This window comes from Hemibagrus wyckioides, linkage group LG11, assembly GCF_019097595.1.
Source record: "Hemibagrus wyckioides isolate EC202008001 linkage group LG11, SWU_Hwy_1.0, whole genome shotgun sequence".
In the NCBI taxonomy this organism is placed as follows: Eukaryota; Metazoa; Chordata; class Actinopteri; order Siluriformes; family Bagridae; genus Hemibagrus; species Hemibagrus wyckioides.
In genome coordinates this window covers 14,160,971-14,173,047 of record NC_080720.1, presented here as the reverse complement: position 1 = coordinate 14,173,047, position 12,077 = coordinate 14,160,971, and the positions used below count along the sequence as shown (strand labels likewise).

General features: G+C 39.0%; 1 protein-coding gene across 5 annotated transcripts in view; it reads right to left on the bottom strand.

Annotated features, from left to right (window-relative positions):
* The window catches only part of shroom2a (shroom family member 2a), a 45,845-nt gene extending 39,325 nt beyond the window's left edge, over window positions 1-6,520 (bottom strand). For 2 of the 5 annotated variants that reach the window (XM_058401924.1, XM_058401925.1), the window contains exon 1: window positions 5,419-6,496. In XM_058401924.1, the coding sequence (XP_058257907.1) occupies window positions 5,419-5,661 (243 nt within the window). In that variant the 5' untranslated portion in view covers window positions 5,662-6,496. Of the gene's footprint in view, window positions 1-5,418 lie in introns of all 5 variants that reach the window. The other 3 variants (XM_058401922.1, XM_058401921.1, XM_058401930.1) reach the window with 3 other exon arrangements.
* Window positions 6,521-12,077: the final 5,557 nt, after the last annotated feature.

The window sequence follows — 12,077 nt, the reverse complement described above, 5'->3', positions numbered from 1 at the left end:
CAGGACTTCATAGAAAGTAACTACATATGTGTCTTTACTGGTAATAGTTTAAAAGAAGAATTCTGCCTTGCAATTTAGTTTTCTGCAAAATCAAACAATTTTGGTCACAACAATCACAAAAACACTCTGCTGAATCCTGGAAGGACTGGACAATGTAAATATAATGTGAGCGTATGAAAGGTATGTAGAAACATGAAACTGTGTCACTGTGATGCTTACCCTGTTTTCCCCCCTGCTTACTACATGCCACCACCTCACAGTTAAATACACCCACACAAAATACAGATGCTATCCGGACGCGATTGATATCTTATGTGCGATATGAGAACAGAACACCAAATCTCACAGCCAAAACAGTGTCAGTGGTGCAAATATACAACATGGTACGTTGGATAGTAGAGGGAAATAAGTGTATACTTCCTATACCTTAGTCTGTATTAAAGTTTGCCATATGTTGTTACATTAACCATTTTTTTAAACTTAGTCTTTTAGGTTTCTGACCAAACAAAATACTAGACCTTTCACTTGCGAACTTAAAAACAAAAAGGGTTGCAACGATACAGCATCCAACACCACGTTGTCCAGTAAAAGGCTCTCAAAGCTGGAATGGCATACAATACATTAAAGCAGTGAAGTAGGATATTTGACAGAAAATACTGCTTGTGACATAAGGTAAAAAATAAAAATAACACAACCCTTAAGCACACACTCCCTTGAATCATGGCAGCAGGGTTACGTAGTGATCATCACAAAAAAGGGCTAGTTCTGAAACAACAAATCAGACATGCATGCACACTAACAAAAACATCCTTTTACCATGCCTAAATTCACAGTGCTAGTTTCACGTCTTTTTGCTCTGCTTTTTAGATAGAAATTTTGCTGAGACCTGGCAACCCTGCAGACCAATTCATATTAGCAAACACTTAGCCACTGTTAAATTTTTATATAATGTTGAATATTTTAATCAATTGAAAACGTCACCAAAAAAATGCATCATTACATATCTGAAATGTATTATTTGTCCACCTCTACATGAGGTTAAAAATAAAGCCCAAAAACTGTCCAAAAACCTTTTCAACAGGCAGCTTTTCCAAATGAATCAGAAGTGTGCAGAGAGTCAAATAGCCAACAAATCCACAGCAATGCAATACTGGCTTTTGGCCAGTAAAAGTCATTTAAACTACTACCTTGTGATACATAGGCAATTTATGACAGCAAAATGATTTCCACACTTATTTTCTCTAGAAAATCACTGAAACAATATCCTCAATTCAATGACAAATACATGTGCCAAGGCTTTTTATTATGCTTGCAGATCATCATGCCCCATCATGCCTCTTACAACCAGAAACTTCCTATTCAAAATATATCCACTATTAAATATGAGCATTTCTCTGACAGTACAACAAAAATACTAAATGGTTCAACAGTTTGCTCCGTATTGAGAAACTAGATAGTCCAAAAAAAATTTCCTAAGTGCAAAGAACTAAGCATCACAGTAACCCAATGTACCGTGAACAAAACATGCTTGAAATGACTTCAGCTTAAAATGACATGACTATAACAAAAAAATAGATGCTTGAAGACAAATAATTCAGAAATACAGGCTTAATAATTACAATACTTAAGAATTAATTTATACAGAACTTTAATAATAAATCAGATGGGTTATATAATGTATGTTTGACTAGTTGCCTGCTTGAGCTCTAGATTTGTGTTCATTGCATAGACTGTAAGAGATAGCGAAACAGAGCAAGTATTTTTGGGCTGTTGTGTACGTTTGAGAAAATTATATCAGTAAAGAACTTATAATGACCTTTAAACATGATCAAAATAAGCCAAACCGTACTATTCTGAAACTATAAGAGCTGCTGACATGAGCAACAGTGACCACTGGCACCTAGATGTGGGTGTGTCCGGCAGCATGACAAAGACGAGAAAAACTTTATGCAAATATGAAGCGAGTTGGTGCGGCGACAACCAACAAGAGTAAAGACAGCAGAATGAGTGTGATCCATGTCAAAGAGCGTGAGCTGCTTCTCCTTCATCTCGTATGATATAATGCAAATATACACTGGTGAATTTTATATACAAACACCAAATCTTCCTCCAAAATGTTAGCAAGAAAATTGTCCTGTTAACAAAAGCTAGCTGTGCCACCCAGTTGTGTTATGAGTACTAGTTACAAGTGGCAGTAGAAGGAACCTCAAATGATAGCTTCGAAGTACAGTGACTGTCACAGTGAGGTTATTGATCACCTAGTCCTCACACTAGCAAATTTTCTTTGTCACCAGCAGCAGCAAAAAATAAAAAATAGCAGATCTTTGTTTTATTTAAATTATAAATATACTCTACATGCATCTCCTGATAAGTTCAGTTATACCGATCAGGCATAACATTATGAGCAGTGGCAGGTGAAGTGAATAACACTGATTATCTCCTCATCATGGCACCTGTTAGTGGGTGGGATATATTAGGCAGCAAGTGAACATTTTGTCCTCAAAGCTGATGTGTTAGAAGCAGGAAAAATGGACAAGCGTAAGGATTTGAGCAAATTTGACAAAGGGCCAAACTGTGACGGTTAGATGACAGGATTAGAGCATCTCCAAAACTGCAGCTCTTGTGGGGTGTTCCCGGTCTGCAGTGGTCAGTATCTATCAAAAGTGGTCCAAGGAAGGAACAGTGGTGAACCGGCAACAGGGTCATGGGCGGCCAAGGCTCATTGATGCACATGGGGAGTGAAGGCTGGCCTGTGTGATCCGATCCAACAGACGAGCTACTGTTGCTCAAATTGCTGAAGAAGTTAATGCTGGTTCTGATAGACAGGTGTCAGAATACACAGTGCATAACGGGTCAGGGCAGCAAAAGGGGGACCAACACTATATCAGAAAGGTGGTCATAATGTTATGCCTGTTCAGTATATTTTCTTTCAGGCACACTACACCTACATGCCCACCATCGGTTGTCTTTACAGTATGTCTGAGCACACCGCAGACTACATGAAGCAAACGGAGATAAGTCAGCCTTGATTGGTGCTGGTTTGTCAGCAAGTCTTGGCACTAAGAACAGACTGTTTTAACCGCAAGACTCGGCTCAGCATTTTAAACCGCTCTTCAACTGGGTTCACAACCCATATTTAAAGCTGACAAACAGTTTGCCGGCATTTTGCGTCCTTTTTCTTATGTACTAAACAGTGTGAAACACATCCAGTGAGGTTTAAAGGCACGGTTTCTGGAGCTCATTATGGTTATGAGACCAATTATCAGAAAAACAGAAATGTTTTTCAGACGCACAGCAGCATTTAATTCAAAGTTGTAATAACACTGTTTGATAGATTTTGGAAATATTTTGATATTTACATAGAATCTATCATTGGTGGACAGTAGCAGCTCTAAAATACCTTTAAATTTGACTTTGAGTCATATCATTGACCCCGTGTTCCTGATTATAATATAAATATATATATAGCCCAGTGATTTCAGTTATTAGTATTTTAGCTTACAGATAAGAAAAGGCAATACAAATTTCTGCTTTAGAGATCGAGAGGAAAGGATGAACACTACTGCATAAATTGATCATCTTCATCAAGCTATTCTGTAAGGTCTTGTAACATGTGGAGGTGGGTGGAGTTATCCTGGAAGAGACTACTCATCAGGATAGAAATGTTTCATCACAGGATAAAAGTCGAGAACCAGAAGACTGCTGTAATTGTAAGTACACAAACAGAGCCAGGATACATTTCTTTCTTCTTGATATTAACAAGTACACAGTTAGTTTACTAGGCAGATAAGACTGCATGACCAAAAGAATGTGGACTATTAAACCGATATGTTTCTTCCTCGAAACATCTGTCACAAAGTTGTAAGCACACTTCTTTTTTTTTTTTTTCCCTTCACAGAAAATAAGAGACCCAAACTTGTTCCAGCAAGACATGCTTTGTCACAACTGGAGTAGAAGAAATCGAGTGTCCTGCACAGAGCCCCCACTGAACACCTTTGGGATGAACATCACCCAAGATCAGTGCCTGATATACTCACTAATGCTCCTGTGGCTGAAAGAGCACAAATCCCTCCAGCCACACACCAATATCCAGAGGATAGTCTTTCAAAGAAAAGTGGCAGTTATTATGGGGGCAAAATCTGGAATGAGATCACATTGTGTTTGTGGACATGGTAAGGGAAGGCTGTAAGAGAAGAAAGTATAGTAGGTCTAGTAAGTATACTCTAGAATATATAAATGTGTTAAGTATTAATTTTATATTTAGAAGAATAGTAGTGCAAAGAAGAATATTATAAGCTAATACTCCATGTATTTTAGTAGATCCTGGTTAATATATCTGTATACCACAATACAGATAATAGGCAGGTCGAGAGAAAGCTGGCCAAAGGGGGAAAAAAATTAGCTGAAGACACATAATGAAGGAAAAGCTGTAAAAATTACTGGGTTTTTTTTTTGTAAACAGTCCCTCAAATGAATAGGTTGAGAGACAGACAGCTTAAAATGTGTGAAGTTGCAGTGTTAACAGGAGGTGTAAAGTTAATAAAAATCTCTGGTTTTGGAAGAAAGGTTAAGAGACAGTCTTTTAAAAAAAGTAAAGCCACGGGTTTAACAAAATGTGTGAAGCAAGTATTTATATTACTATAGACAGATAGACAGGTTGAGAGACACGTGGCTAACAAAGTGTAACGTCACAGCTGTAACATGAAGTGTAAAGTAAGTACAGTTCGTATGTGGCAGACCGGCAGAGAGACCGGGGGATAAAGTAGCTGGTACATGATGGTGTCAACAGGTGTAAAGGCAGTGAGATGAGAGACGTGTCATAATACAGACAGAAACACAGCTAACACTGTAATAGAGTGATACGACATGAAGACAGTAAGAAACGTATCTAATGGTGTAAAGAGAGCAATATGACTGCTATACTGATATGCTGAAAGAAAGAAAGAAAGAAAGAAAGAAAGAAAGAAAGAAAGAAAGAAAGAAAGAAAGAAAGAAAGAAAGAGGCTAATACTAATGGAGAAGTAAGGCCATAAGACAGACAGAGAGACAGACAGAGTAAGAGAGAGAGAGAGAGAGAGACAGACAGAGATTGAGAGAGAGAGAGAGAGTGAGAGACAGACAGATTGAGAGAGAGAGAGAGAGAGAGAGAGAGAGAAAGACAGAGGGGGCACAGACAGACAGATTGAGAGAAAGACAGACAGTGAGAGACAGACAGATTGAGAGAGAGAGAGACAGAGGGGGCACAGAGACAGATTGAGAGAAAGACAGACAGTGAGAGACAGACAGATTGAGAGAAAGAGAGCGTGAGAGAGAGAGAGAAAGACAGACAGTGAGAGACAGACAGATTGAGAGAGAGAGAGAGAGAGAGAGAGAGAGAGAGAGACAGACAGACAGAGACAGACAGTCTCCGTGCTTTACCTTGGTAATAATAAGCGGCTCTCGGTGTTCTCGTCCTCCTCTCAGAGTGAAACCCCATGGAGCTCCACCATACAAAGACACACACACTGATCTCCAAGCTTCACCGGCGTTTCCACCAGCACCACGTCCATCCTGAACTAAACTCCTGTCCGAGTCTGAGAGCAGTCTGTGATCCCGGACACTGAATCCTGACTCCAAGCCCAGATGATGATGATGATGATGAAGATGATCCACAGCGTCCATTTCGCACACACTCACTTTCTGCGTGTCCTTAAAAAAAACAGCGGGCTTTAATTGGATAAATTTATCCCTGGTTTTAAAAAAATAAAAACGAGTGCGAAACTTCACTCAAAATCCTGCAGCTAAACCTACACCCTGTTAAACCTTTAGAAACTATCTGGACATGAGCCGATTCACCGCCAGCATGTTGACCCGGTCACCGTAAACGGAGCATGCTGATGCTGAAGGCTACTCGCTTTATTAATTATTTCCTTTCTTTTTTTAACTCTCCTGACTAATTAACACTTTAAAAAACAGCCTGCATTTCTAACCCGTGTGTAAATTACTTCCGATCTTCCATCAGCCCTGAGACAACTTAAAGAAACAACATCGTCCTCAATGAACTTTATTTTAAAAAGCCACTTGTTTTTCGTCGCTAGCGAGGAATGCAGCTAGCCTGTTAGCTCGGAAACGCGGATTATTACAATAAAGCAACGCGAAACTTTCATCTAATGAATGTAAATAAACCAAAATAATAAAAAAAAATAGCAGTACTGATTTATTTTGAATTTACAAAACTAGTCAGAATTTGATTGTTAAATGAAAACCTACCAACAAAACTACACTAAAGTATAAATAAATACAGCCGGTAGAGAAGGGTTTCAAGCTAACGCCAGGCTACTTCGCGTCATTTCTAATCAACAGAAAGGTAAAAAACAAAAAAAACTATTATTATCCATATAGATAAATGTATTTATCTTCCCTAAACATTTGTCCAGTAAACACCTTATAATCTGAATAAAAGAGCTGCAAACGGAAGAGTTCGTCGGATAGCAGCCTAATGAAAGTCGGAGTACTTGTTGCCAAGCCTCCTTCTGGATTACGGGAGACAACCTGGGCTGAATCCTAAATTCCCCCGTGCGCCCTATATAGGGGTACTACTTAGGGTTTGAAATAACCGTTTATGTAGACTGCGTAGCACACTCTATTTTCAATAGGGGACCATTTTGGGTTCAAACCCTAGATTGACCAGCAGAGGCGCGGTTGGGATGTCTACCTGTTGCTGTTATGCAGTTTCTTATCAAATCATGTGCGCTGTCTCCCCCTGCTGGTCATTTACATGTATTACAGATTACTGGGTTGTTGGTGAGAGGGACCGCTTTAAATTTCTGAAGTATTTTCGCAGCACGGTGTTTTATTAACATTATATTACATTGTTTAAATGATAAAAAGATCTACATATCTATCAGGAAGTAACTGCATTGTGTAACTGCTGTGCTACTTAAGTATTTATTGTAGATTTATATATACACACTGGCTGGCCACTTTATTAAGAACACCAGCGCAAAAACTGCTTATCACCCTCATAAAAAGGGATTATTTGAGTTATTGCAATTTTCCTTTCAGCTTGAACCTGCCTATTCTCCCCTTACGTATTACCAGCAGCAGGACTGCTGTAAACTCTAAACACTGTTGTGCATGAAAATCTTGCACAGCAGAAATGCACAGCGTTTCTGAAAGACTCGAACCAGCCCATCTCTCACCAGCAACCATGAATTGTTGTACAAATCTCGCTTCATACTTCCATTCCACATGGTTGATTATTATAGTTACACACTTACAGTATGCTAGTTATCACCTACTTATCGTTTAGCTATTTTCAGAGCAGCCAGTCAATCAACTTCCACTCACTATGCACTTTGTTAAGAACACTATACTAATACTACACATGGATAAACACGGTCAACAATAATACACAAATAGGCTGTGGTATTCAAGGAATGATTAATCTGTATCAACAGGCCCAAAGTGTGCCATGAAAACATTCCCCTGTACCGTTGCACCAGCTCCATCACTCTGGACTGAAGACAGACAGGTTGGGTCAATGGAGTCATGCTGTTTCCATCTGTTCATCAAAGCAGGCTATGATTTATAGTCTTCAACTGTCCAGCTTTGGTCTAGCTTTAGCTTTCTGTTCCTGGTGGACAGAAGTGGAACCTGATGTGGTCTTCTGCTGTTCTAGCTCATCCATTTCCAGCTTGTGTATACTGAGCTGCTTTTTCTTTAATCTTAAATTAAGCAGAAAGATACCGTTGTCCTTCTTCATGCATATCATATGGAAAATTGATATAATTGCTTTGGCCCCACAGTATGAACTCTAGTGACCTCTCCTTAATCTCTCCTCACCCTTAAGCGCTTTCATTTGTTCAGTTGCACTAGCTGCAATGTGAATGGATGAGAATTTCATGAGATCTTTTATACAGTCCCATGCTGTGCCTCACAGACTCATTAAAGTCATCATCAAAAAGTCTGCTGAGAAAGTTGTTTTCCTTTCACAACTAGGTCAAATTGTGACTCTAGAAAATTGATACTCTAGATGACAATTACGGTATAATGTGTAACGCATGCATGTGGCGGACTGTAGATTCGACTGCTATCCTTGTTATTATGCAGACCCAGTAGCTACTGTATAACCTAGCAGAGACTGATTCAGGATTCAGGAGTGGACCTCCATTTTGGTCATTACACACAACAAAGATCAATTATGTAACATACATCTGATTTAAGTAATTATTGTAGATTTACAAATACACTCACAAACCTCTTTATTAAGAACAACAGTATGTTCATGCAGTTATCCAGCCAGCCATTTATGTGCCAGATGGGCTGGTTTTCAGAAGCTGCTGTTCTCCTAGTTTTCATGCCTGACAGTCTCTGAAATAAAAAAATAAAAAATAAAAAAATCAGTGAGTGGCAGTTGTGCATTCTGCGATGCCTTTTCTGTTCACCATGATTGTAAAAAGTGGTTATTTGAGTTATTGTAGTTGTCCTTTTGCCTTCAACCAGTCTGGCCATTCTCCCCTTACTTCTCTAATATCAAGGCATTTCCACCAGCAGAACTGCTGTAAACACTAGACAATGCTGTACATCCCATTTCGGTCTCATTACACGCACCAAAGACCAATTATGTAATATACATCTGATTTATCTGACTGCAGTTTGTGCCCACACAAATAACCTTGGATGTGCTTTCTTTCAGCAGCACTGATTACACTGAACATTAAACATATACACAAAACCACACACTGCTGCGAAGGACACAGGCTTGTTATTGAGCATAGATTATACACAGGATAATAGAGCTTTAACTCAGGAGTTCATTCATAGCTGGCCCCTGTGTGGACAGTCGGAAATTATAATATCCGACTCCAGGTGAGATTTACAATTCATGTTGGTGCGATATTAAATCCGAAGTACTATTAGCATTTCATTAACTCAAATTTGATACACACCGACTGCTATTTTTATTTTATAGAGATACAGATGCAGCTGTTGTAGGTGTGTGCTGATGAGAGCCCACTCTGCCTTAATTTCATTGTAAAGCCTGCTTGCAGATATTGGTGGAAAATAATAATGCTGAATATGCAACAGTCAGCAAGCTACAACTTTCAGAGGAGACTCTAGGGGAAGATTTGCCAGGTTCATTGAGAAAGGTAACTTACCCAGCAATTCTTCCTTTATCCTATCCCTATCTGCAATATATTTATGTGTATATACACTGTATGGTCAAACGTTTGTGCGCACATAACCATCCAACCCACATGAGCTTTTTGAATGTCCCATCCCAGATTTACCATTATAAGAACCTCCACTCCTCTGGGAAGGATTTTAGAATGTAGTTGTGGGGATTTGTGGTCATTCAGCCAAAAGAGCATTAGTGAGGTCATGCGCTGATGTCGGGTGAGGAAGGCCTGGGGTGCTGTAGCTCTTGGGGTTGAGGACAGGGCTCTGTGAGGGCCACTCCGGTTCTTCCACTTCAACCATGCCAGATCGTGTCAATATGGACCTGGATTTGTGCACAGGTGGACTGATATGCTGGAACCTCTTGGCAATGAGCAGTGTCTAGAGTTTACAGCAGTTCTGGTGGTGGAAATGACCAGCCTGGTTTAACCTCAGTTACAGTGAAGTGAAATTGCAATGCTACAGCAACAAAAAACATCCTATACAATTGTGTGCTTCCAAATTTTTGGCAACAGTTTGGGGAAGACACACATGTGCGTGTGATGGTCAGTTTGCCACATACTTTTGGCCACATAGTGTATGTAACAGATCAGCTCAGATGGTCGAAGCTCTTCAAAGAACAACTAAAGCCTATATTTACATTTCTGGCATTTGGTAGACGTTCTTATCCAGGGCGACCTAAAATTTATCTCATTTTATACAACTGAGGGTTAAGGGCCTTGCTCAGGGGCACAGTGGTGGCAGCTTGATTGTGGATCTAGGATTCAAACCCACAACCTTCCTATCAGGAGTCCAACAACGTAACCACTACCACATCCCCCAGCCCCCTAGAGCCTAGACTAGACCAAGCTCAACCATGCAATCTTGTTTCCCAAAATGCTCAGCAAACATGTAGGAAAAGGTACTTTGGCCTTGATTAGGTGCTCATCACAATCCAATAGTGAGAACACAATCCCCACAGTGAAGCATGGTGCTGGTTGCATCATGTTGCTTTGTGAGTTACCCATCATATCTTGGTTCCTTTTGAACTAATCCACTCTTTACCTGATGCCTGACATTACGTCCTCATCTAGGCTGAACCATAGTTAGTCTAATCATAGTTTTCCTATTTTTTAATGATAGTGTTCCTGAATGAAGTTGGGAATTCTTTTCTATACCTAAACCCCTAATGATTTCAGAACCTTTTTTCAGAACTTACTTTGTACTTTGTCCCACTGTGTTGGTGAAGGTGGTGAGATAAGTTTATATGAATAAAAAGTTATATTAATGGCTTCTCACATTTTGATCAGAGGTGACAAAGAGTGGCACATTCCTCAAACATACAATGTGTGGGTAATTCCTGCACTTCCAGCATTACACACTATACCGTGTAGTGTATACACTATATTGCCAATAGTTTTGGGACACCCCTCTAAATCATTGAATTCAGGTGTTATTGTTTAGGGGTTGGGCTTGACCCCTTAGTTCCAGTGAAAGAAACTCTTAATGCTTCAGCATATTAAGATATTTTGGACCCGATAGAACACCTTTAGGATGAGTTAGAGTGGAGACTGCAAGTCAGCCCTTCTCGTGTGCCTGACCTCACAAGTGCCCTTCTACAGGAATGGTCAAAAATTCCCATAAACACACTCCTAAACCTTCCCAGAAGAGTTGAAGCTGGTATAGCTGCAAAGGACAGGCCAACTCCATATTTAATTCATGTGCATGTAAAGGCAGACGTCCCAGTTTTGGCCTGGCTCGCAGTCTCTGCTCTAATTCATCCCAAAGGTGTTCTATCGGGTTGAGGTCAGGACTCTGTGCAGGTCAGTCAAGTTCCTCCACACCAAACTCTCTCATCCATGTCTTTATGGACCTTGCTTTGTGCTCTGGTGTACAGTCATGTTGGAACAGGAAGGGGCCATCCCCGAATTGTTCCCACAATGTTGGGAGCATGAAATTGTCCAAAATATCTTGGTATGCTGAAGCATTAAGAGTTCACGGGAACTAAGGGGCCAAGAACACCTGAATTCAATTAGAAGGGGTGTCCCAAAACTTTTGGCAATATAGTGTATACAGCCATCAACAAGCAAACACACACAGTTATTTGCATGGGATAATGTTATATAAATATGTTTGAAATTGATGTAAACATTCACCAAAAAACATAGCTGTAAATCATATATTTAGTAAAGATATGTGAGATTTAGAAATATTGTAGAAATATTCTAATCATAATAAATATACAAATAGTAAAATAGCATTTTTCTAACATTCCATTTTGTTTTCCATAAATATCTCAATCTCGGTATATAATCTCAAGACATAAACTGACAAGGTCAATAACAGTATATATAAAATAGGAATAATGTCCTGTGGCTCAGATCTGTGGATAATTTAGTCAATCTTCACAAAAAATATTTATTAAAAAATAATAAAATAAAAAATAAAATATAATATAAAAAATATTTATTTCTTTATGATCCATTTATGCATATTTCACTGTATTTGCTATATCAAATCCAGTTTAAGAAAGAAAATACAATGCATTGTATAATCGAACTTAAATGTTAGCCACATTATCCACAGAATCCCAATTATATCCGGGTTCTAACATGACAAAATAAAATAAAAAAGCTCAAAGGGGCAAATACTTATGCAATGGAAACTGAAATGGAAGATGAAATGAAAACAACGATCTATTCTAAAACCACTCAATGCCTTTATTTTCAGCTCGCTGCACTTTGTGGATGATTAATAACAATCTGTTCTCTCATCTTTTGTATTGTGCCATTGTTTAAAGGACACAGTGATGGTAAATATCCAACACAAATGATTTCCTTATAGTCACATAGACTTGAGGAGAAAAAAAAATGAAGGATGAACAGCTCTTAAGACTTTTTATATTCATTCCTTCCCTTCAGCAGCTCTCAGAAATCTGA